The sequence below is a fragment of the Carica papaya genome, chromosome 2 (genome assembly GCF_054855325.1).
Source record: "Carica papaya isolate Zhongbai chromosome 2, ASM5485532v1, whole genome shotgun sequence".
Lineage (NCBI taxonomy): Eukaryota > Viridiplantae > Streptophyta > Magnoliopsida > Brassicales > Caricaceae > Carica > Carica papaya.
The window spans coordinates 37,133,306-37,157,211 of record NC_142310.1 but is presented as its reverse complement, the minus strand read 5'-3'; the positions used below and the strand labels follow the sequence as shown (position 1 = coordinate 37,157,211).

At 38.5% G+C, this 23,906-nt stretch overlaps 8 protein-coding genes across 14 annotated transcripts; 4 read left to right on the top strand and 4 right to left on the bottom strand.

Annotated features, from left to right (window-relative positions):
- On the top strand, nucleotides 1–1,986 carry LOC110813367 (putative aquaporin NIP-type). The gene is made up of 5 exons (XM_022040452.2): nucleotides 1–322; nucleotides 425–646; nucleotides 746–943; nucleotides 1,017–1,078; nucleotides 1,161–1,986. Exons 1-5 carry the CDS (start codon nucleotides 206–208, stop codon nucleotides 1,372–1,374), a joined length of 813 nt encoding a protein of 270 aa, XP_021896144.1. The 5' UTR covers nucleotides 1–205; the 3' UTR covers nucleotides 1,375–1,986.
- A 1,134-nt stretch (nucleotides 1,987–3,120) lies between these two features.
- Nucleotides 3,121–8,443, top strand: LOC110813365 (TPX2 (targeting protein for Xklp2) protein family). Of its 7 annotated transcripts, XM_022040451.2 has the most exons (11): nucleotides 3,122–3,502; nucleotides 3,626–3,738; nucleotides 4,655–5,437; nucleotides 5,845–6,063; nucleotides 6,211–6,266; nucleotides 6,336–6,422; nucleotides 6,502–6,598; nucleotides 6,698–6,769; nucleotides 7,131–7,241; nucleotides 7,638–7,815; nucleotides 7,894–8,443. In XM_022040451.2, the coding sequence occupies exons 2-11, from the start codon at nucleotides 3,697–3,699 to the stop codon at nucleotides 8,103–8,105; spliced, it is 1,857 nt and encodes a 618-aa protein (XP_021896143.2). In that variant the 5' UTR covers nucleotides 3,122–3,502; nucleotides 3,626–3,696; the 3' UTR covers nucleotides 8,106–8,443. The 7 variants fall into 7 exon arrangements, with proteins under 7 accessions (XP_088070721.1, XP_021896143.2, XP_088070719.1 ...); XM_088214595.1 differs by having other exon boundaries at nucleotides 3,121–3,502; nucleotides 4,655–5,419; nucleotides 7,638–8,443; XM_088214593.1 differs by having other exon boundaries at nucleotides 3,667–3,738; nucleotides 7,638–8,443.
- Nucleotides 8,444–11,763: 3,320 nt separating this feature from the next.
- LOC110813328 (hydroxyproline-rich glycoprotein family protein) lies at nucleotides 11,764–12,631 on the bottom strand. The gene has a single exon (XM_022040412.2). The coding sequence runs from the start codon at nucleotides 12,496–12,498 to the stop codon at nucleotides 12,040–12,042; it is 459 nt and encodes a 152-aa protein (XP_021896104.1). The 5' UTR covers nucleotides 12,499–12,631; the 3' UTR covers nucleotides 11,764–12,039.
- A 1,553-nt stretch (nucleotides 12,632–14,184) lies between these two features.
- LOC148269030 (proline-rich family protein) lies at nucleotides 14,185–14,961 on the bottom strand. Its single transcript, XM_088214599.1, has one exon. It carries the CDS (start codon nucleotides 14,958–14,960, stop codon nucleotides 14,382–14,384), a length of 579 nt encoding a protein of 192 aa, XP_088070725.1. The 5' UTR covers nucleotide 14,961; the 3' UTR covers nucleotides 14,185–14,381.
- Nucleotides 14,962–15,603: 642 nt separating this feature from the next.
- Nucleotides 15,604–16,705, bottom strand: LOC110813438 (Chaperone DnaJ-domain superfamily protein). The gene is made up of 5 exons (XM_022040576.2): nucleotides 16,570–16,705; nucleotides 16,381–16,468; nucleotides 16,214–16,284; nucleotides 16,065–16,121; nucleotides 15,604–15,967 (listed from the first exon to the last, which is right to left on the bottom strand). The coding sequence occupies exons 1-5, from the start codon at nucleotides 16,684–16,686 to the stop codon at nucleotides 15,758–15,760; spliced, it is 543 nt and encodes a 180-aa protein (XP_021896268.1). The 5' UTR covers nucleotides 16,687–16,705; the 3' UTR covers nucleotides 15,604–15,757.
- A 570-nt stretch (nucleotides 16,706–17,275) lies between these two features.
- Nucleotides 17,276–18,834, top strand: LOC110813436 (protein VAPYRIN-like). Its single transcript, XM_022040574.2, has one exon. The coding sequence runs from the start codon at nucleotides 17,276–17,278 to the stop codon at nucleotides 18,722–18,724; it is 1,449 nt and encodes a 482-aa protein (XP_021896266.1). The 3' UTR covers nucleotides 18,725–18,834.
- A 93-nt stretch (nucleotides 18,835–18,927) lies between these two features.
- Nucleotides 18,928–20,665, top strand: LOC110813437 (NHL domain-containing protein). The gene has a single exon (XM_022040575.2). It carries the CDS (start codon nucleotides 19,398–19,400, stop codon nucleotides 20,520–20,522), a length of 1,125 nt encoding a protein of 374 aa, XP_021896267.1. The 5' UTR covers nucleotides 18,928–19,397; the 3' UTR covers nucleotides 20,523–20,665.
- Nucleotides 20,666–20,725: 60 nt separating this feature from the next.
- LOC110813439 (uncharacterized) lies at nucleotides 20,726–23,129 on the bottom strand. The gene is made up of 2 exons (XM_022040577.2): nucleotides 22,950–23,129; nucleotides 20,726–21,116 (listed from the first exon to the last, which is right to left on the bottom strand). Exons 1-2 carry the CDS (start codon nucleotides 23,055–23,057, stop codon nucleotides 20,826–20,828), a joined length of 399 nt encoding a protein of 132 aa, XP_021896269.1. The 5' UTR covers nucleotides 23,058–23,129; the 3' UTR covers nucleotides 20,726–20,825.
- Nucleotides 23,130–23,906: the final 777 nt, after the last annotated feature.

Here is a 23,906-nt window from a genome sequence, read left to right as displayed (position 1 = left end):
CATCCCTTTTACACAACAAACAAGGTATAGAGTTAAATATAGGAAATCCAAATCCTTTTAATCCGGATAATTCTCGTTTTTTTTTTTTTTAACTCCGATAATCATTCTTATAATCAACCACCCACACCCATCATTTTATTACTTTTAGTTTAATCCTTGTAAATTATAATTTCTTCCGACACACAGTTCTATTGGTAAATTGAAGATGAGTCATCAAGATTACGAAGTTTCGAAGGTAGAAGAAGGCGAAGCATGCAGCCGATCCTCTTCCAGAATACCCGAATCTTCATCTACTTCTTGGGTGGTGGAGCTTTTGCAAAAGGTCTTTAAAACTTATATAATTATCTTCTCCCAACCTCTTTGACTACTCCATACAATTCATATGCATAGACAATTATAATAACGATGAAGATGCATGGTGCAGGTAATCGCAGAGGTGTTGGGGACGTACTTTGTGATGTTTTCAGGGTGCGGTTCCGTCGTCGTAAATAAGATATACGGTTCCGTCACGTTTCCAGGTATTTGTGTTGTATGGGGCTTGATTGTAATGGTGATGGTCTACTCTGTCGGTCACATTTCCGGTGCTCATTTCAACCCTGCTGTCACCATAACATTTGCCATCTTTCGACGTTTCCCTTTCAAACAGGTCGGCCACCTTTCCGCATTCTCATCTCTTTTGTTATTATTATTATTAATTGATTAATTATATATATATATATATGTGTGTGTGTGTTCGTGCACGCAGGTGCCTCTATATATCCTTGCGCAGTTGTTAGGTGCAATTTTGGCGAGCTACACGTTGTGGATTATTTTCCACGTGAATGAAGAAAGTTTTTTTGGAACGGTGCCGGTCGGGTCTGATCTTCAATCTTTATGGATTGAGATTATTATCTCATTCATCTTGATGTTCGTCATTTCTGGAGTCGCAACCGATAATAGAGCTGTCTGTACCTATAACTAACTATCTAATTACCATTTTCTAAGTTTTTATATACTGACGATTTAATCTGTGGCAGATTGGAGAACTGGCAGGAATTGCGGTTGGAATGACAATCATTCTAAACGTGTTTGTTGCCGGGTAAACCCATCATTTGAATTAATCCTGATTAAATCAATGTTCAAACGAATGATTAATAAATTAGTTGATTAATTAAGCGCAGGCCAGTGTCTGGGGCATCGATGAATCCAGCAAGGAGCATCGCTCCGGCAATCGTCATGCACGTTTACAAGGGACTGTGGGTTTACATTGTCGGCCCACCGATCGGCACCATCCTTGGAGGCGCTGCCTACAACTTGATCAGATTCACCGACAAGCCTCTCCGCGAAATTACGAGGACTGGATCCTTCCTCAAAAGCATTTCCAGACGTAACTGATTCCTTCTTCTTTTTTAAAAAATTACTCCTTACAAAAACACCAGTCATTTGGTTGACAAATCTTGTAAAATTCCACACAACTTTAATTCGAAATGGGAAAAAGAAAAGAAACAATTTCTTATGTGGGTGTGTTTGATCTCGCAACTCTACTTCCTCTTCTTGTCTTCTTCAACTACTTGTTGTATAATAATTGACTGTCAATCTCCTACCAAACATTTTTTGCGTTACATCTCACATGGGTTAGGTATGAGATGGGATGGGATGGGATGGGATGGGATGACTTGTATTTGTATAGTTGCATATATAATTTTTTTCCCCTAATCCAACTCTTGCTCCATAAATTCAACGTAATCATTCCTCTACCCCGTCGCAGTTCATAACTACATTAATGGACTCTCTCTCGGACGGTCCTCTACCTCGATCATTGCATTCTATGGATCCGGATATATGCAGAGCTTCACGAATTTCAGGGTCCCACTTAAGCAAATGGAAATCCAATATTTGATTTTACGTTCCACTCTCCAATTTTTTTTTTCTTTTTCTTTTTAAATGAATAAATAAAATTACTTTTACTTCAAATATAACAATTTGGCAGGCAGGTAATTATGTAAATTCTCGTCTTTTACTGTTTTTATTTTTTTTCTCTTTTGACTTTTCTCTCCATAAATGCTATTATTCCTCTTCCCAAATGATCAACTTAGCTTACATGGCCCACATCATCCAAAAATATTTATTATTTCTAAAACTAACTTATATATATATATATATATATGGATGTATGTGGTTTAATATAAATATTACTTTATAGCCATATTAATTAAAAAAAAAAAGAGAAAATTATGATTTTTGAGCTTAATTTAATTATTTTTTAATTTAAATAGTTTAATCGTAATATATTTAATTATGATTCAATGAATATAATATATTCATTACACGTGATTAATTTAGATATTTATGTACTACCAAATTAATTACATAATCAATTGTATATTAAGTTTAATTTGTATATAATTGATTTATTAATATATACGTACTATATTATTCTTTGATTACTATTTATTAAAATAATTTTTTTTTAGTTAATACTTATTTTAGCTTATATCATATTTTTATTTTCAAAAAATCAAATATATGATTACTAATACATACATTATTTATAATGTTTTTATTTATTATATCAAATATTGTCGTTAATACTATTTCAATAAATACAGAATAAATACTATACAAACTAATAATAATTAACTTATACTTTGATATTCATCAAACATAATTTTTTTTAAAATAATTTTTACTGTACATTTTTATATCATTTATCTAAAAAATTTAAAGGTAAAAAAATATTTAATATGATTAAATTATTTTAATAAAAATTATGTAATGTATGTCAGAAATCTAATATTATATATACTTATAAAACTTTTAAGGTTTTTTTAATTAAAATTTTGAATTTAAAAAAATATTTATTTTGTGTAAAACCAGGGAGACATGAACAAATTAATGTCAACGTTAACCAATAAGAAACAATTTCAACGAACCCTACCACTAATCCTCCGTTTCGTCGCGACGACAATCGCCGTTAAAATTTCCAAATCATGACCGCTAATCTACCCAATCCCCGTGCTCTTCGACGATCGTGATTAACGGCGAGATCACAGTGATGCGTGCACTGTGTCCCCGATCACAAGAAGACAAAAAAAAAACAACCATCACATGATATGATTTATGAACTTTTTAAGCTCCTCATTAGATTCACAAGTTTCCCCTGCACACCCCCACAATACACTGCAAGTACACATTTCACAAAGAACGAGAGAGAGAGAGAGACAGAGAGACAGAGCAATGTAGTCATTGTAGGAAAGAACTTATTAACAATTCGATACACACAGATTGCTTTGCTCTTCGGTGTTGTTTACTTTTGCTTCTGCTTACACATACGCGTGGTTTTTATTCCTTCTGTTAAGTGTTGATTGCTCTATCGCAAGCTTCCTATGCGCGTTCGATTTAATAGATCTGTAAGTTTGTATTCGGTGGCGAGTATCGGCAAATTGATACTTGAAAATTCAGGGCAGTTTTTGGTGTGATGAGCGGTTTTTCTTTGCGGTTACATGATAAACGCGCATTTAAGGTGTGCATTTACTTTCCATTTTGTAGTGTTTATCATTTCACGTTCTCGACCAAGTTAAGTTTGTTTGATTTTGTCATTCTTGTTTGGGAATTTGTTTTGATTTGTAACGTGGATGCTCATTAGGGATCGTTCATGTCTTTGATTTGCCTTGACGGATGATTTAGGAAATATTTGGGGCCTGATTTGGCTTAATAATGGCGGGAGAGATCGGGGAACCGTATAGCATTAGCTTTCAGGTGCGCCTTTGTTCAATGACCTATCTGTAAATTCACTTTGTATATCTTCACTTTGTACATGATAAATAGTGTTAGATCCTTTTTTGGACTTTGGTCGTGGTAAGTTTGTTCTTTCTGTTTTCACGGCTTATTTATAATTTTATATACTGGTCAAGTGGTAATCTTGTTATTAAATAATAGTAAAGGTGGTATAAGTTCATCAAATATATTAACACTATATGCCGCCGAGGTGCATAATATCACTATTTACTATTTATTTACCCCATACAAGAGAGTTTCTGATTTGTAACGTGATCTGTTTGTGCCAAAACAGTTCTCTGCTCTGTTCGTATATAATTCTGCTTTCTCAGTCAACCTTAACGAGTGGTTCTTACTTTTGTACACTCTTCAGCCAATAGTGACATCAATCAACTATTTACAAGTGCATCATGTTCCTTTAGTCTTTTTCTCTTTTTGTTTCCTTTCAGCCAGTGTTATGGACTAAAATAATGATGTTATGGTTGAATGCTTCTCCTGATAGTTCGCTTTCTTACTGTACTTATAACTGGAAAGTTGCTTTGTAGATAGGAAAAAACTCTCTCCCCCCCACCATGATTTTGTATATGTATGACCTTTCTGTTACTAGCCTGTCAATAGTAACAGTATATGTACGGATCTCTGTTGCTTGGATTTAGTTGACATGGGATTATGTGACGAAAAAGAAAACTATGCTTCAATTTTTTTTCTTGAAATTCTGAAAAGATTATAGAACTTCGTGACAAATTGTAGTCACTTTTAGTTATGCAGCTAATAGCCATTGCAGAAGGATGATAAAATGCTAAACAGATGTTACGGAATTTTAATTTTATTTCCCGCTCTAGGGATAGAACTTTTCAAACAAGTTCTGTTCGAAAATTCACTTCTTTAATCTGGGCAGGCAGATTCTTTGCATTCTGGTTCTATATCCTTTGGAAGATTTGAAAATGAAGCTTTATGTTGGGAGAAGAGGTCATCTTTTTCACACAATAGGTATCTTGAAGAGGTTGAGAAATGCTCTAGACCGGGGTCAGTTATTGAGAAAAAGGCTTATTTTGAGGCTCATTTCAAGAGGAAGGCTCTTCTTCGTCAAGGTTTAGCAGAAGATCAAACCGGTAGAGAACACAAAATTACTGGAGATAATCTTGTCAAGAATGAGGGTTGGGGAGATGAAGCGGATACTGCAAATGAAGGTTGTAGATATCATCAATTCAATGCGAATATCTTAGAGAATGTTGGTCATGGAGAAGATTTTGATTTTGGAAATGAAGCAAACAAAGTTGATCTGGGTAATGAAGTGAGTCTAATTGATGATGATGCAAGTGAATATGATCATTATACTTATGATGAGGAAAGTGCTGAACGCTCAGATTATCAGGAAGAATCTTTAGTATCAGAATCTGAAAAAGAACATGGAGTTTTATTTGTTAAATGTAACATGGAAGTTGCTTTGGCCAATAATGATGTTTTACTGGACAGTGTTGTTCCTCAAGATGTTATCTCTGAGGAAAGGCATCAAAGTGAAAGTGGGTCGAACCAATTACATGTGGACAATGATGAACAAGTGGTAGAAGTGAAAGAGGACTCAAATGATTGTGCAGTTAATGTGTATGATCCTCTCCCCATGGATGTAACAGTCAAGAAAGGTAACACAGTGAGTTCAGAGGTAAATCTGTCTCCAAAGGTGAGGTTTTGTATTTAATTCATTTTTTAGAAGTTTTGGATTTCAATAATCCCTTGATGAGAATTATAAATAGTTAACATATTGTAGTTAGCCTTATACAATTGAGAAACGGAATGCAATTGCATGCCCATTCAGTTAATGTTCGGCTTCTGTGTAGGGGTAAAAAGCTAAAGGAAAAATAAATTCTAACAAAATATATCTTTTTGATACAATCCTCCTGTGACAAAAATGCTAGCAAAACCACTGTGAAAGACAGTGGAAACAAAAAATGAAACCAAACAGGCATGGCGAATAGAACCTACTGCTAGTATTGATGTCTTATATGAAGTCTATGTGAAATTTACACATGCTGCTAGCGATACATTGTTTTTTTCTTATGGGGCAAACCTCTTTATTTTCAATTCTAGGTAAAGACTACAACCGAAAGGAAGTCTACCAGGTCCAGATTGAAGTCTCAGGGGAATGTTAGTCATGTCCAGAAAACCATTCCAAATGATGCTCCAAAAATTGCTGCAAAGAGTCAGACTGGAAAGGAAAAACAGAGTACAGGGAGAATAAAAATAGAAAAGCAGCCGTTACAAACTACGGTGAGAGCTGAACGTTCATCCAATGGATTTCAAAAAAAGGTGACAATTGGACTAGGATATAGAGTTGGAGTTTTGGAGACAAAATGGCAATTTTCAATTTGTAAATAATGATTATGTATCTTATGTATCTTATTTTTTTGTTAAAAATTGAATTTAGAGTTTTGATTAATTTTTTCTTTGGTGAAGTTTGCGGTGCAGGATTCTGAAAGTTGCAATGCAAAATCAGATTTTGAGAATAGAAGGTACTATTTTTATTTTGACAGGCAGTACCTGCAAGTATTTTTAAGATGCCTCTCTTGTTAATATGGCAGTGAACAAGAACAAAGGGGAAAGAAAGCAGTTGAATCTCAACCTTCCTCAAAGAAGATAGAGTCCAGGGCACGTCTAACTAACAGCAGGTCTGTTTGCAAGAACATAAGGCTTCTGATTGTCAAATTTTTTACCTCCTGATTATCATGTATTGTTGGTTCCATGCAGGGTTAAGGAGGCTGTCAATTCATCTAAGCCAGAGAAAAAGACAGATGCTACTGCTTTCAATTTCAAAAGTGGGGAACGAGCTGAGAGGAGGAGAGAGGTCTGTAAGCCTGCTGCTTTTTAATTAAATTTGTCTTTGCTATCAGGTGTCAGAGTCTCATTATCTTGCTTAGTTCCTTTTTTAATTCTTCTTTTTCAGTTCTATATGAAGTTGGAAAAGAAAATGCATGCCAAAGAGGCTGAGATGAATAGGATCCAGGCACGGACCCAGGTATGAGTTGTCAGCCAACATTTACTTGTTCTTAATGTAAAGGAAATGAGTTGACATTTTCGCTGAGGACTGCCTAATGTGATGAAAAGGTGGCACTAATATCTTTCAGGCTAATTTTTGGCTTATGAACTTGATAAGGTTTTTTGTCAAATAGCTCTAAAAAGTAAGCTAATTTGATCGATGTTATTATATAATTTTTCTTTATAATTTATAAAGCTCATCCTCCAAGAGCTTTAGCTAAAAACATCCAATTAACACCAACCTCTTGGTTAAAATTTTTACCAAAATGTTGCATCTATATAATTAGACTTTGTCATAAACTCAATAATGTTGACTAGCCAGCACCATTATTCTAATGCAGGAGAAAACAGAGGCTGAGATCAAACAATTCAGAAAAAGCTTGAATTTTAAGGCAACACCGATGCCTTCTTTCTATCATGTTTCCGCACGACCAGGACCCCTTAACAAGAAGGTACACTTGACAGACTTTTATTTTTATTGGTTTGAAGGTTTTCTTTTCTCGGATTGACTGTATCTGAATATACCTTTATTCCCCTTAGAATATTTAGGTAAAGAGAGTCTTCATAGAAGTAATTTTTCCAGGCATGTGCAGCTGTAGTTAGATCCAACCGACCTGGATCTGGATCTGTCAAACATTTTTTTGTCAGCTATTATTCTTTTACTTTGGTATTTTTTAGCAATCCCACTTTTTATTTCTGTTGTCCAATTTTTCTCTTTTTGTTTTGTGTTTTACGTTGCTTTGCTGCTCATAATAAGATGTTTTGTGGATATTGTTTTTACAGTTCTTTTTTTGTACAATATGCAAATTTTTCAGAAACAAATTCATCTCTTCTTTATCCTTTTTCAGGCTGCATCATGTAACACTGGATCAACCAAGGGAGCAAGTGGAGCTGCTGCAAGCTCACAATTGCATTCCAAGACAGCAAGTAACCAAAATCCATCCAGCAAGGAACCTGCACTGAGAAATGATATATGTGAATCTTCAGGAGCATCTGATTGCCCAACAACTGAGCCTTCTGAAGCTGGTAATATTGTCTCTTCGATTCTCCCAAGTGATTATAGAAACTTCTGCCCAGAGGCTGAAATGAAAAGTGGTGCAATAGGCCGGAAACAGCGACAGGAGAAAGATTGTACTTTGCGAAGACCTAGAGTAACGGAGAGTTGTAAGGTGAGTAAAGAGCAGAGGGTCGAAAGGAAGACAAAGACTGGAGAAGTGCGGGGAAGAGGGAGTGAGATGGTGAGGAAGAGTATGAAAGGTGTTGGGATAAGTGGCAGTTCTGGAATCAGGCATTTGGCAGTTGGGGTTGCCTCCTGAAAAAGTATGTCCTTGCACCATATTATTTCTCTAGAACATGATTTATCAACACAGCTGTGTTCTCCCATGATTATTGGCTTTGAGATCTGCACTTGGCTTCACTCAGCCGCAAAAGAATGACCTAATCGTGGCATTGATGAGAGCTTTTCACCATAGTTTAATACTAGTCAGTTTCATAGTCATATATTTTCATACATCAGGCATTTAGCGCCTTACATTGTTGGTATAGATAGATAATAATAATGGTCATAGTATTTGCAGGATTACTAGGATATTTCTTGTCAACCTCTGAAAGACCAATAGGCGTTTGAATATATCATCTTCTAGACTTGAAGCAATGTTTGTCCCTGAAATTACATTACCTGTTTAGCTTGTGAGTGTGAGTGAGTAATATGTAGATTTATGAGTTTTTTTTTTTTCCCTTTTTCTTTTTGAGAATGACAAATTCTCATTGCTAGATAAAGAACGCCATCTATGTGAAATGAAGGGAAATCAAACAGGGTGATATATAATGGACCACTCTTTGGCTGTCCTAAACAGTATGAGCTTTACTAAACAAGGCATGAACAGCTAAATTACAATATCTAGAATTCCAAAAATAATCAAATGACAGAAAAGAATATCTTAACACTTGTACATCCTCAAGAAATAAACCAAATTCAGAGTTAGGAGGTGAGATAGAGAGTGAATCTTTGTAAATGAATTGGGAATCTCACTCTACTATTATGTGCTGGAAACCCATATCTTGTAACACCTCTGAACCATATATGAGAGTTTGAAATTTAGCAAGTTCAACAGAAGAAGGTGAAGGTATTCTTAGTATACCTGAAAACAAGACTTCTTCATTTGAGCATCAGCTCATGATCCAGGCTTGACCGCCCAACCTAGAGTTTTCTTTTTCCTTTTTTATGATATAGACCCACCTATACTAATAAATGCATTTGCGTTAATTTTGACTGTCCCAATCTGAAGTGTACCCATTTATCAACACACACCTTTGTGCACCACTATGTTGTGTGTTATATCACCTTTCAGTCTGTACTCCTTGCAATTCATAAATATATCTTTGTAGTCTCTGAACTAAAACTGGAGCGTTATATCAATGGTCACAGTGGATCCATTAGCTCCTCAGCCCCTCAAATACTCCATAAATATATATATGTATAATATATATGAACCATACTTTTGCCAATATAGGGGATAGTCCTTTGAGTTAGCCACAGAAGCCTTGTGATTGCATGGGGCCACCCTGGAGTGGCACAATATCCTATATTTCTGGCCATATTCACCAGACTATAAGCAATAGATCAATTGTTTCTCCCTCCCCACACATTGTGCAAATGGGGTAAATTTGCGTACCTTTCTGAATCAGTCTAAGTCTGATAGGCAAGATGTCTTTTGATAATCTCCGCATCATATGCTTTGCTCGTGGTGATAGAGGGGCTATCCACACTGTTTCCAGAGGATCACTTCATTTCTCATAGATGTTCCTGCACCATTATTACAATGGTTGTATCATGTTTGATAATATCCTAATTTCACACTGTAATTACCTTTTGTATCATGCATCCATAGTAGTTTATCTTGGATGTAGACCTCTACTTAGCGGTATTCTAGTAATCAGGGTAGCATCTTGTGGGGGAAAATAATTCTCATAAGATCCGTTATCCATTTTGGCCTTGAGCGTCAATCAAATCAGCAACCAAAGCAACAGGAGCATATCTTGAAACTACTTATCAAACTAGGCCAGCACATTTTGGTCATTCTCAAATTTCCTCCCAAGTCTATCTTCTAACAACTCTCAGTAAGTTTCTCCAAGTATAATTAGGTTTGGAGCCTAGAGGAGCATATCTGACATCCCCATTTCTGAAGTATCGAATGAGGATTGGACATCAACTCCAAGCTTGTTTTGCCAATAATGCAATGTTAATACTCTGAAAATTCCTGAAGCCAAGGCCACCATCTCCTTAACTTGAGCACGACTTGGACCTTTGTACGCAATGCAATGCAATGCACTATCTTCATTTTTTTCAGCCAAAACCTAGCTATTAGTTTTTCCAGGCGAGCACATAAAGATCTTGGATGAGAAACATACTCATAGCGTAAGTCTAGATTTGTGAGTAATTTTAACATTGATTAAATTATTATTCTGAACAAGTTATTAATCTAGTAGTTATATTATTCATCCTGTACATTGAAGTCAAAGTCTGCACTGCATGAACAGTAACAGTGGCTTAATAGGAGAGGCACGTTTCTATTTCTTTCTTTTGCCATCCGTTATATTTGTTTTCTATCTTTTTAATACTTCTATTTCTTATATGTTTGTCATCTGTTCTTAATTTTTTCCTTTACCCTTTTAGGTTAATTTTTTCTTTTTCCCGTCTTAAGAGGTGAATTATGTGAACTTTTTTTTTTTTTTTTTTTTCTTCTGAGAGGACTCTTCCTTTCCTTTTAATAAATTTTTAACATTTGTTTTCAACACATTTTTCCAGTCTTTAGACTTTGTAGGGCTAAAAAGAAGTTTTATGCTTTTCTACGTATTACATTCTGTTGAAGACGAAACTACGTTCATTTAAGATGCATTTAGTAATTTAAGTTTCTTTGGAATGGTGGTTTTGACAAGTCAATTGGCATATAATTAATTGATGAAGAAAAAGAAAAACATGTTGAGGAATGACAAAAGCAAAGCATTTCCTTAAAGATCATATCTCTATAATTGATGAAGTGGAAACTTTAGGCTGCCACAGCCTGGCGTGTTGCAGTGGAATTGTCAATGAATGACCCCTTTCTCCATCTTCTTTTCTTGCGAAATATCTGCTTTGGCATTCGGCTTTTTCTGGTCCTTTCCTTTCGTAAATTGAAAAGCACCGAGGGGGGTTGTGCTCGTCAGCTTACATGTGACGAACGAAACCCATCATTTCATTTTCTTGCTTATGTCCGGATCTGGTTCGTGCTCGATCAGAATCTCTCTCTTGGTGATCTCTGAACTCCCAGGAATATATATGTTGAAATATAGGGAGTTGATGCAAACTAAAATAATTATAATTTCCCTCTCAAAAAAACGAAGAGAAATTAAAATTAATTTTATAAATATTGATTCCCAAACAACAATGAAAGACCGATGATTTTTCCTCACAGAAATTCGGAAGAAGACAGACAGAAAAGAATGAACGAGTACGCTACTGGTGTAGAATGCAAGGCAGATATTTTGCAAGAATCAACTGAATCAAATTTATATGATTTGACCGTGTAAAATACGCTTCTACATATTACGCCTAGAAACAGCCTTCAAATACAAATCGAGACATACTGTCTCAGTTCGTGCATGCGTTACAGTCTCACAACTTTTCATGATCTAATCCACAGCTTGCTCTAAGGAATCCTCTCTCGATTTGGGTGTAATAAGCATTTTGCAACGATTTAAATTATAAAAAAAGAAAAAAGCCCAATTAATCAATCCAGAGGATGATAAAAAGTGGGATCCTTCTGCACCAAACTATATATATATATATATATATATTTGCCGGCCAATTAGTTAATGCTATATAAAATGTCGATTTGCTCTCGTCTCTCCTTCCAAATTGAATTCCCTGATCGAATTGTAAAAGTTTCTTATCATGATATACCTTCTCCATAAAATTTCTAAAAGGTAGAAAAGTTTAATCAACAGATATTGTAGAAGTAATTGAATATAGTAGCTGTCCAACATAATTAAAAGAAAACTTCCCACTTGCTCATCCAAAATAGGTGACGCGTACCACTCAAATAAATAAACGAAAACACGTATTAACTCTAACCAAAACGACAGAGGAAGAGTCACGTTCTTGGGCCATTCATCTTAATTTCTGGTTCCTTGTCTTTCTATCTTTGTGTAACCACCACCATTTGAACACAGACCCATTTTCTGTAACTCTTGAGAACAAATTCCCAGTCGCTAATTTAAACGAACGGCAAAAACTGAAAGATAAAAGGCAAGAACTAGACTTATAGCAACTGTTGATTTCCCAAGAAATGCTGCAGCGTCCGGTGCTGATGATGATTGATCAGTTTGGTGAGGAGGTTTCCGATAGTAGAACGGGAAATAAGGCAAGATGGGGTCAGGTGGAGGAGGGGCACCATAGGGATTATTATTATTAGTGCCATAAGATGGTGTAGGATTATTTGGTAAATTTCCTGAGGCGGGCGTAGGGTAGTACCCCGGAGGAGAGTATGAGCCTGACTGAGCATAGGGTGGTGTGAGTGTGGCCGGAGTCTGTTGTGAACCAGAGCCGGAACCTGTTCCGGTGGGAGGCGGATAACACGGGTATGCGCATGGGTTATCGGACAGTGTTGTGGCCGAGAAGTTGACGATGATGGAGGTGAGGAAGAGAAGGTGGGTTAGTGTTGTGGGCATCGTCGTGAGTTGCGAGGAAAATTTAGGAGAAAGGAGAGAATGAAGTGTTGAAAGTTAAACAAGGGTGGTGTGGGTGGGGGACCTATTCAGAGACTTTTGAGATTCTTTTGTCATGAATCAATAAAGATTGAAAGATTTAAAAGCAAACCCTTTTTACTTCTTATCATTTTTATCTTCAATTGAAAGGTATACACATATACACGTATAATACTTCTTCTTTTTTTGTCTTCAACTGACAATACACTCAATACAAAATAATTACTGGGTGTAACGTGTAGATTAGCATGGAAGATGTGTGTAAGACGAACATTATTTGTGTTTAATTGTATACATGCGAGTTGTTGGAGAATGTATATTATGATCTGCCTTGGAACAATCAATCCAAAAGCATTCATATTGAGATTTGGAGGAATTGGGAAATTCTGTATGTCGCCGATCCACCCACATATATCAGACTTAATACTAATTATATATAAACCCTATAGTTTTATGTACGTATAGGTGTGTTCATTTGTACTTAGAAAAGAAGGCAAATATAATTGAAGTTTGAAAAAGTAAATTGAAAAAGGAGTGCCGTTTAAGACTTGTTGTTGAAGATTTATGCTTTAAGCGAAGACCAAGAGAAAAATTTCTTCTCTAGTACCATAAGATATATAAGAGAAGAGTTATATATTTAATGAAAAGTAAATATTAATATAGGGGCGTAATTGACTGTATAATTTAATTAGAACCCATATTTTTATAAAAGAAATTTAAAAATATTAATTCCCTAATTAGATAATTTTATTAATGACAAGTTTAATAACCATTGATTTGCAATTATTAAGGGTCAGTAGTGGTTGGACTTAGAGCCAAAATTTGATTCCTCTAATACAATTCCAACAATCCAAAACACCCACGACTCTCACAAACACATTTTCTTTTATAGTTTTTGGGTTCATCGAAGGTTCCCCCCCCCCCAACCCTTACGCGTTTAGCACTTACCCACCATTAAAAATATTCCTAATCATATGAAAATGGAATATAACATTAAAAACACAACATAAATTAATTCAACTCTAAACCGAGTGCTGTTTGATTAGTTTAATTTGCCAGTCACCATTTCACAGTGTGTGTGTGTGTGTGATCTTATACTACGAATGCCTTACGCAATTGAAATCGAGCATATGGGGCATGGACCCCCACCCCGCCCACCCACATCTGTGATGATAAGTGGGAGCCATAGATCGGTGAAACCGAAGTTGATCTCATCCTTGCTTGACACTTTCCATACGTCTAGATTCAATTTCAATTATGTTGAAAAGCCTAAACTAATCAACCGACTCTAACTTTAGATAAGCCCGGACTCTTCTTTTTTCTCATGCCAATCCACATGTTCATAAAACGACATTGCTTCTAATTGACACCTTCGTATTCAACCATTTTATATAAATATAAACCAAACAAACACCATTCACCACCAACCAGCGCTGGACCCCATTCAACACTTTCATAAGTTTCTAATTCAGACGGCTGTGGAAATGCTCCAATCATCCATTCAACATCCACCCTTCTTCTACATACATACAACTCCCATTTTTCAAATACAAAGTTAAATAGTTTCATCAGATTTATTATCGTATTGATTGTATGAAACCCATGATGAAAACAATTAACAACACTGCTAAATTGACTTAGAGATTGAAATATATAAAAAGATTGTTGTTATAAATTATTTAAGGTGCAGACAAGTACAAAATTAGGTCCCTAAAAGTAAAAGTTTGAGTTTTTGAAGGATAAGAATTTTGGTGCTCCTTTAATCAAAAAGTTGACCACTTACCGTACCATCTGTATCTTCGCATCAGATCCCATCACCACTGATCACAAAAAATTGGACCACTCGATCACCAAATACCTAAGACCATCAACAACCCACACACAACTACGACCGGCAACTTCACCACGGAACTCCGTCCAACGCCGTTAAAGTCGGTGTCGATTGGGTACAAGTTCCCCGGCGGACCAGTTATGAATATATAGGAGGGCGGCGGGGGAGGGCAGTTTTTGGTGGAGGGCGGCTTTTTGGGAGCCGGTGGTGGAGGAGGCGGCGGACATGGCGGTGGGGGGGAGGGCGGTGGAGGACTCTGAGTGCATGAGGTGCATTTCACGCTTCCGTCGGTGCCCTCATCCAGCTTCCTTGAGTTCGAGTCCGCTGCCGTAGTGAGATGTGTAAGAGCCGTGATGACCACGAATAGGAGATAAGCATTGAAACGCAGCGCTCTGATCAGCCTCATATTAAAAGGGCGAGAGAGAGAGAGAATTTTCTGGGTGGAGAAGAAGAAATGAGAGTTACGTTGATAGGTGCATGGGGAATGTGAACATGGAGGTGTGTTTATATGGGCTCCTTGGGGGAATGATAGGTTTAAGCTCTTGGGTTTGTTTTCTTCTCGCCTAAATTCCACAGAGGGAATCGCCCCTTCCATGTGGGGCACTGGTCCCACCCGAGGGAATGCGATATTGCCTTCTATAATAATTCACGAATTTTTTAAAAATTAAAATAATCACTTGATTAAAACCTTTAAATTAATTATTAATCGAGTATTTAATTCTAAAGCATAGTTCTTAATTTTCAAGTAATGCACTTGCTTCATGCTGTTGCATGTGTAAAGTCTACGAATTTATTGGTCGCATGCAAAGTCTTTCTTTTAAATAGGGAAGTGGGCATTACCCACACCACACCACGTGGAGTCCATATATAATTAATAAGTCCAAGTAAGGAAAATAATACGAAATTGCATGTGTATATATGTTTTCTGTGCAGACTGCATGATTGATTTCAAAGTTTTTTTAATTACATAGTTTAAAAGCATTTGAAAGAATATATAAATTACGGGCATAAGCACTTAAATCACATCTGAACATCATAGGCATAACTTTGCCAACACGAAATTACATCCTATTGAGTTGGCATATAGCAAATTATAATCGTATTGTCTACGGCTCCTTGTTTTGTATATATAGTAATGGAAAAGGAAAGTCATCCCCTACCCTCTTCTTCTCACCTACTCGACATACATACACCAGCTTATTACGTAACTGTAAAAAGTCATTTTAAGTGAAAAAGGGGAACCAACAAATACGTATGCTTTTATTTCTTAAAATGGGCTTTTTGAAATGGCCCAACTTCTTGTTCACAAAATGGGCTTTTTGAAATGGCCCAAATTCTTGTTCACAAAATGGGCTTTTGGAATGGCCCACGAGAACATTCATGGCAACTCATTCATAATTGAAAATAGTTACTCGTTCCATACATGTCAAGGCCTGAATCACGCGCATTCCCGACATTTACGTCACAGCGTCTCTTCTTGCAAGAATTCGAGTCTTGTGAGTTACTAAAAGAAGACAAAGGAGAAGAGCCCTCGTCGTATCCAAAGCCTTCCGCCATTTCCATCCACATTGATTGTATCTCCTCCATGCTGTAATACTTTCTCTGCGGACACACACACATACACACACATATAAGTTCATATTTCCTCTCCCCATGTCGAAGCATATGTATAAAGTTGGATGAGACTCAGAAATTATACCTTTTTCCTACTCTGAGCTATGAGAACCGTCATTTCTCGTACAAAATCACAAAAACCCTGCAAGTTGGATTCTTTAGATATGAGATTTCCCCATTACATTGCAGAAACAGAAAGATAAAAGAACGGGGAGAAAGAAAAAAAAAAGGTACCTCATCTTGCTCCTCGTCAGGGTCGTAGAATCCTGCGTCATATAGACTCCTCTTCCTCGGATCCGATAGAACTGTTGATTTTTAACAACCAAAATTTAGTAACGTCGTAAAATCCTGGAGAGCAGAGTGATGAGTTAAAAACTCCATAGAGATCGAGGGAACGTTACCCGAATAAGCCTCCTGGATTTGCTGGAATTTACGCTTGGCTTTACCTAACAAAGATGGAGTTTTTGTCCATCTGTCTGGATGCCACCTCTGCACCAGAAACACATGTACATGGTGTCAGCTTCACTTACTCAAAACTCGTTAAAACCAAATTATTATGTAAATGAAAAAGAAGCAGAGTGCATGCCCACCATTGCAAGCCGTCGATAAGCTCGCCGTATTTCTTCAACAGTGGAATCCACATCCACCCCAAGAACGCTGTAGTAAGAAGGCGATGAACCCCCTTCACTTTCTGCCTCTATCGCCATCGTCGTCCAATCCAACAAACTTCTACCAAACCGCTGCGCTTTTGAATTAATCAACTATCTAACTAGGAGGCACGTAGTCAATGAAAACAAGCTGAACGGCTAAGAGGGTGTATATAAATAACTGAAGGTCGACTTGATGGTGATAAGGAGTAGTCGAGAAGCTTTAAAGTGAGAGAAAAAATATCTGCAGCAGCCGAGAAGGATCAAGGACGTGAATTTTCTGGAAGAAGTCTTCTTGGGTTGATTTTTTTACGTGGAAAATGCACCTGCTTTCAGATATTTTTTTTCTTTACGTCTCCATATTTCGGTTGGAAACTTCTGGAGGGTTTAGAAACATGTCAGATTGTGGTCCAACCTACAAGATAATGTTTCCTTCTAAAAAAGAAATGAAAAAAGAAAATTATTAAATAAAGGGATATTCATACGCCATTGAACATGGCAGACTCGAACTTGAAGCATCCATCGCCACTCGTTTAGCTTCAATTCTTGGAATCCCCTAGTATCTGACCCAACCCTCTACTGTATGATTCAACAGTTGCCTTGACTAGCAATTATGATGTATGTCTGTCCCTCTCTCTGTCCTCTGTAAATGTTAATGGAATCCATGGAGAGGCTAGTCCAAGTGCCAGAAACAGAGGTGCATATTGACTTCACACCTAATTGCAAGTGCCGTGCCAACGTACGCCTCAACTCTCTCTGCGCCACCTCCCCCGTCGCCTTCAAGGTTCAAACCTCTTCACCACACAAGTTTCTTGTCAACCCACCCACCGGACTCCTTCCTCCCTTAGGCTACGCCACCCTCCAAATCATCCTCAAGCCTCAGCCACAAGCCCCGCCCGCTTTCCCTCGCTCCCCCTCCGATCGCTTTCTCCTCAAGACGGCGCTTTTCCCGGCCGACGTGTCCCAGTCGACTGACGGCGAGTTTCTCAACTCGTGGTTCTCCACTCTTCCTCGCGGTTCCACTCACGACATTAGGCTCAAGGTTGCCTTTGTTGGCCTGTTTCTTCTCCACCACGCGGTGGGTAAAGGAGACTGTGAGGCCGTGAAGAACATAATCAAGAGACAAAAGCAGATTCTGCTGAATTTGGCGCCAAATGAAGCTGAGTCGCTCCTCCGAGTCGCTGCCGATTTGGCTAACTCGGAGGACATGGTTAATATCCTGCTTGAAGCCGGGTTGAGCATTCAGGCGCGAGCCAGGATTTGTGGAACTACCAATGTGGGTTTTTATCTGATAGATCCTCGGTGGGAATCCAAGGGGTGGAACGAGCTACACGTGGCGGCACTTTTCGATCGAACGGAGGAGACTTCTAGCTTGGTGAAAGGGAGGGGATCTGCGGCGTTGGATTGCAGAGACAAGGAGGGGAGGACAGCGCTGCATTTTGCGGCAAGCAAGGGAAATATCGGGTGTGCTAAGGTATTGTTGGAATCCGGTGCAGAGAAAGATGCTCGGAGTAAGGACGGTAGGACCGCATTGTATAGAGCAGCAGCAAACGGGGACCATCCGATGGCGGAGATGCTGATGGAGGCGGGTGCGGACCCCACAATTTCGGATCATCGAGGCCGTTCACCTCTTGATGTTGCCCGCGAAAAGGGACAAGAGAATATCATTGCGACGCTTGAACGCGGAGAACAAGTGCTAATGGCAGCAAGACGGGGGGAAGTAGATGAGCTTGAGCGGCTGCTGGTGAGGGGTGCGAGCGCCAAGTACTGTGATCAATATGGGGTGACTGCGCTGCACGCAGCGGCCATGAAAGGGCAAAAGGAGGCAGTGCTACTGCTGCTTGACAAGGGTTGGGATTTGGAGTGCTGCCGGGATAACGAAGGGCACGAGCCGCTGCATATGGCGGTGGAGAGCGGGAGTATTGGCACAGTTGAGGTGTTGGTTGGCAAGGGAGCCAATGTGAATTCCAAGACCAAGAGTGGTGCCACTCCTCTTTACATAGCTAAAGCCCTGGGTTATGAAGCCATCTCCAAGTTTCTTATCTCCAAGGGAGCTTTCTCTTCTACTTCTTCTCTGTCATGTATAATTAAAGATTGACAATAAAACTTGAGATGGAGAAGCAAACAGCTTTGACCATGTAAAATTTCAATTACTTTATATATGCAATAAATTACATTAATAAAAATGTGATACAAAGTAAGATTTAAGATGTTCAAATGGGTCGGAGGAAACTGGACAAGAAAGTGTGAGGATCTGTTCACAAAATGGCACGGCAGGCGAATAGTCCATCTGGGTTATCTCAGCCCCACATATAGCTTGGGCCAGAAACAAGTTATGCCAAAACCTTGGCCCACACCATTGCTGGTATAGCATTAGATTTGGGTGAGGATATGTGTACAATTATATCTTTAAATGAGGATAATTTTAAAATTTTAAACATAAAATTTCGGCAAAAATTAAAAAAAGTGATTTTTAACTGCAAAAGTCGCCGCTTTGCCTGCGGAATTCAGATTGAATAGTGCAAACCATGGTTGTTTATTGCACAAGGAGTGTATGATTTTGACTGGGACTGGGTTATCCGTGTTGGTAACGATATCGAAGCTTTTCTTCTTTGACAAGAGAGAGTGGCAACAGCTCCCTTTGACAAGAAATAAACTCGACTATATAGGGACGGACTTTCGTTTTGTGGATTACTTGGTAAGAATACAGATGCAGCATTAACCACCACTATCTCCTTCCACCAAATCAAAGCACAACGAATCAACTAATCATGTTCACAATCAGATCGCAACCACCCTTCACCACCCACTTTCTCCTCATCTTCATTGTCGCGTTACTGGGTCCCATCCTAGGCCCAGCCCTCGCCAGAAGACCCCACGTCATAACCTTCCGGTCGACGAACCTCTACCCTGAGGGGCTAGCCTGGGACCCTTCAGCTGAACATTTCCTCGTTGGCTCTCTCCATCACCGAAAGATCCTCTCTGTCTCCGACGCTGGCGTCGTTCAGACTCTGGTTTCCGACCCAGGCCTCCCTGAGAATACCACCATATTGGGCCTCGCTGTCGACTCCCTCAACCGCCGTCTCCTCGCAGTTGTCCAGTCCATTGCTCCGCTCCCTCCCTTCAACGCCCTTGCCGCCTACGATCTCCGCAGCGGCAACCGCATCTTTCTATCCCTTTTGCCCTCCCTCCGCGAGGACGATGGCGCCACCCACGAGGGTGCAAACGACGTTGCGTTGGATTTTAAGGGCAACGCCTACGTGACGAATTCAGCCGGGAATTTCATTTGGAAGGTCGACGCGAGAGGCGATGCGTCTATCTTCTCAAGATCTCCGCTTTTCACGAAAAATCCGTTAGCCGTTGACCCGAATGCGTCCTTTAGCGGGTGCGGGCTAAACGGGATTGCTTACGTAAGCAAAGGGTACCTGCTGGTGGTGCAAAGCAACACGGGGAAGATGTTTAAGGTGGACGCAGAGGACGGGACGGCGAGGGAAGTGCTGCTGCCGGAGAAACTGGTCTGGGCCGACGGGGTAGCGGTGAGAAGAGACGGTACCGTTTTGGTGGTCTCACAACAGACGCTTTGGTTCCTGAAGAGCCAAGACAGCTGGGGAGAGGGGGTGGTGTACGACAAGAAAGAGCTTGATATGGAGGGGACTGCTACGTCTGTGGTGACGGGAGGGGAAAACAGGGTATACGTGTTATATGGTTATGTGCTGGAGGGAATTAAAGAGGTGGGAAGAGAAGAGTTCAGAATAGAGGAGGTGAGATCTGAGAAGGACAGTGGTGAGGAAAAGGTGTGGGTATATCTGCTGATTGGATTTGGGTTCGCTTATTTTTTGATTTGGAGGTTTCAGATGAGGCAGCTTGTGTCAAACATGGACAAAAAGACCAATTAAGTAGCCTCTCGTGTTATCTTCCCATCTTTCCCCCTTAATTTTCAAGTTTTTAGGCTTATTTATATATGTATTCTTTTTTGCCATCAGTTAAGCAAGATGGATTTCCTTTCCAGATTTATAAATAGCAATTGTGTTTATTATTCTTTTTTGGGTAACTTAGAATTATATGCCAACTTAAACAATGAATCAACAAGCAAAAGAAATTTAAGAAGCAATGTCATTTGTCGATTATGATAAATGCTAACATAGGTCACTTGGACATTTAAGTGCTGTACCAACAAATCATCCAATGGGACGAACTTATCATTGAGTTAGAATAAGAGATACTTCAACCAGAGGTTTAATTGCATTTTGCCGGCGATTTGGGAGCGAAGGAGTGGCAATGTTTTTCTCCTTTTCTGATGGCAGTGCTTTCTCCCTTAGTCTCTGAAGCTTCTCCATGGCTTTTCTCTTGTTCTCAACTCTCCCAACGCGAGCTTCAGCAGGTTCAGCTGAGACACCAAGAACTGAAACAGCCATATATAGCATTGTGTTTCTTCTTGAAACAGTTTGAGTCCTCAATGCTTTTTGGCTCAGCTCTTCCTCCCTTTTCATCTGTAATAAGGATAGAAAATGTGATTGTTGAAAGTAATAGGCAGCAGCCAGTAACTAGCTCCAAATTTCAAGTGAATAATAAACCTGATCCCTTTACTATCTTTCATTGTTTGCCCACATGATTCCAAAACCCAGATTTAGTATAGAAAAGGAAGTTTTAAGGAACATAGTAATAATCATAAACAAACACAAAATCTCTAAAGCTCAGCAAAATGGTCCAGTCTGCCTGCCAATAGACCTGTAAAAGAACAGGATAACTATATGATTACTGCCACCAAAGTTGTCTCTATGATCTTTCATTCTATGAAAAATCATAAAACTTAGTAGTACCTGTTACTCCATTCTTAGATGTTCTATAAGTCATTGTGATCTTATACATATAGAGACTCTTCAATTTCAAATTCAAGCTGCATATCTGAATTTGCTCATACATTTTACTATCAATTGTCTAAATCAATCTTGCTACTTGACATAACTAGACCTTCACTTTGATGAATTTGCTAATCTTTTGTGCAACCATTCACCTTCTGGATTGTTCAAAAGGTCAATAGATCCCAGAAAGGGATCAAACTGAAGGTATCCAAAACAGTATTCATGTGTACGTTGCACAGCTCAGGCTGCTGGGTCAAACTTCTCATCTTGCAAAAGCACCTGCCTCAAGTTGTAATGAATTCCTTCTCTACGCTCTACAATTTTTTTCACTCTTTTTGGAGCATAAAAAATTGGAACCTCTCTTCTTCAAAAATAGAGTTATGAATAGATTTTGTTTCCAAGATTATAGTAGACTGAATAATTACTAAATATTTAATATCAGCTGCAATTCATCTTAGTTATTGTTGTAACTTCAATCAGTTTTACCTTTGAACAACTTGCATAAACACATAAATAACTCATAATGTGAAGCTTCAGGACACGTATCCTTAAAACTACATCTCTATATATAATCCTCTAATCATTCTATGTAATTGAGACTTTAGGCACACTATTCATCATATTCTTCAGTATGCAATGTTATTTGGTTTACAGAACAAAACCAGAGTTTCTTAACATGTTCTAGCTATTTTCTTCACATATATTGCAGGTGTTCTCCAGTTACCCCAGATCCTACTTGTTAATGGAATCTCCACCAGATAGAATTGTTAAAGTTTTTTTTTTTTTTTTTTAAATCTTTTTTTGCTGATTCTGAATATGACTCCTCACTTATTTTCTTAGAACTTCACACTTTGAAAGGAAATGTAAATTATAATCAATCTACAATGGACTAACTAAACTAGTTTCCATCTGTAACTTTCTTCCAGGCCCAGCTTTGAAGCAGTGGCATGCGCCAAGTCAAATTTCAGTGCTGCTGCCCAAAGGCCAAAGCCCTAAAAAAATTCCCATATTTAAGCTTAAAGGCAAGTAACAATCGACTGTAGACAAACTAAACTTGAATAAAGATTTACTATATAATGCAATTAAGACCACGTAGCCTATTCCCATCATTGAAGGCTCAATCTTGTAACAAGCAGTTGCATACGCCACGCTGATTTCTGTGTAAACCAGGCAAAGCACAGAGCGAATTGAATTAAGCTCTTCTAAATTATTCTCCAGAAGTTGCATATTTGATGGAATTAACAATATGCACAAGCTTCTACAATGATGAAGGGGAACACCGAAAAGAAAGAGGACAGAAATGGAAGATCATAAAGATGGAAAATTCAATAGAGTGCCACCAATCTCAGGGCTTTATAATTCGCCACCATCTAGAAAGTGTGAAGTACAGTTCTATTGGATTTTTCCAAGAAACGGACAGAAAGAGGAGCCATTATAAGTAGAGGAGTTGAGTTGCAAAACCTGGATTAGTAAAGGTGGAGCTCTATTTGTTGGTAAGATCGCCCAGTCCTTTCCTCCGAAGACCGCAGGCGCTGTGGATCCTACGATCCTCCAGTTAGAGGTTGTCATCTTTCTCCGGCGAGATTGCCTTGGTCACTGGCACCTAATGTTGGAAATGTTAGATATTGTTGTAGGGGTTGGGAATTATCTATTTATCTTGTATTTTTATTTAAAACTTTTTTGGTGATCTAAATGGGCCTAGGCCCGAAATCAGTATGAGATTTTGGCCCACAAAAACACCAACATGTTGGAGTGATGGGTTCTTTCGTCGTTGAATAAATGAAAATTCTTTAGATCCTTACAGATAGCTAATCAAACCAGGAGGCTCTAGAAATTTACAACATCAAAATCATCAAATAGATATCCATTAAGAGCACCTTAAAAGATCAAAACAGAAATAAAACAAAAATTTGCGTGGCAATTTTAGATGTGCACCAAAATCTTCGGAGCCGTCGGCACTTTGAAGTTGGCTTTTCGATCATCTCCTTACGTTAACATGAAAACAAGAAAAGAAAGCCAGAAACCAAAAGGTGATATTTGCAGGTTAAAGCTCCTTCAGTTGCTACATGACTTGACTACCTCAGTTTCACTACGTACTGGTGAAGAAAGCTGCATGATCATGTTACACGTCAAACTTTTTTTTCCTAAAGAAAAAGATCACTCATTTACTAGTAGTATATTAAAGCTTTGAGATGCCATGGAAAAGAATCAAGATAGATAAACACACCACAAACACGAGTGCATACTTATACAACATTAATTAGAGAAGAGAGGTGCCGATGTTGATAGGGCTGATGAATGATAATTTTCGGAAATGGAGGAGTGGCGGCCATTATCGCGTCGTGGTGCTGCTTAAATTCCATGCAAAAGCCTTGTCAAACGGACAGTCCCTTCCTCATACCTCTGCTTCGTTGCCTT

Bases quoted from the DNA above. Each gene is read 5' to 3' on its own strand.
- LOC110813367 (XM_022040452.2), top strand. From the start codon at position 206: ATGAGTCATCAAGATTACGAAGTTTCGAAGGTAGAAGAAGGCGAAGCA. The intron at 647-745 runs GTCGGCCACCTT...TCGTGCACGCAG, and splicing joins GACGTTTCCCTTTCAAACAG to GTGCCTCTATATATCCTTGC. The intron at 944-1,016 runs GTCTGTACCTAT...AATCTGTGGCAG, and splicing joins TCGCAACCGATAATAGAGCT to ATTGGAGAACTGGCAGGAAT.
- LOC110813365 (XM_088214593.1), top strand. From the start codon at position 3,697: ATGGCGGGAGAGATCGGGGAACCGTATAGCATTAGCTTTCAG. The intron at 3,739-4,654 runs GTGCGCCTTTGT...TAATCTGGGCAG, and splicing joins CGTATAGCATTAGCTTTCAG to GCAGATTCTTTGCATTCTGG. The intron at 6,599-6,697 runs GTCTGTAAGCCT...CTTCTTTTTCAG, and splicing joins GAGCTGAGAGGAGGAGAGAG to TTCTATATGAAGTTGGAAAA.
- LOC110813328 (XM_022040412.2), bottom strand. From the start codon at position 12,498: ATGCCCACAACACTAACCCACCTTCTCTTCCTCACCTCCATCATCGTC.
- LOC148269030 (XM_088214599.1), bottom strand. From the start codon at position 14,960: ATGGAAGGGGCGATTCCCTCTGTGGAATTTAGGCGAGAAGAAAACAAA.
- LOC110813438 (XM_022040576.2), bottom strand. From the start codon at position 16,686: ATGGCGATAGAGGCAGAAAGTGAAGGGGGTTCATCGCCTTCTTACTAC. The intron at 16,285-16,380 runs GTAACGTTCCCT...AAAAATCAACAG, and splicing joins AATCCAGGAGGCTTATTCGG to TTCTATCGGATCCGAGGAAG. The intron at 15,968-16,064 runs GTATAATTTCTG...GTGTGTCCGCAG, and splicing joins TAGCTCAGAGTAGGAAAAAG to AGAAAGTATTACAGCATGGA.
- LOC110813436 (XM_022040574.2), top strand. From the start codon at position 17,276: ATGTTAATGGAATCCATGGAGAGGCTAGTCCAAGTGCCAGAAACAGAG.
- LOC110813437 (XM_022040575.2), top strand. From the start codon at position 19,398: ATGTTCACAATCAGATCGCAACCACCCTTCACCACCCACTTTCTCCTC.
- LOC110813439 (XM_022040577.2), bottom strand. From the start codon at position 23,057: ATGACAACCTCTAACTGGAGGATCGTAGGATCCACAGCGCCTGCGGTC. The intron at 21,117-22,949 runs GTTTTGCAACTC...TCCTTATTACAG, and splicing joins CTCCACCTTTACTAATCCAG to ATGAAAAGGGAGGAAGAGCT.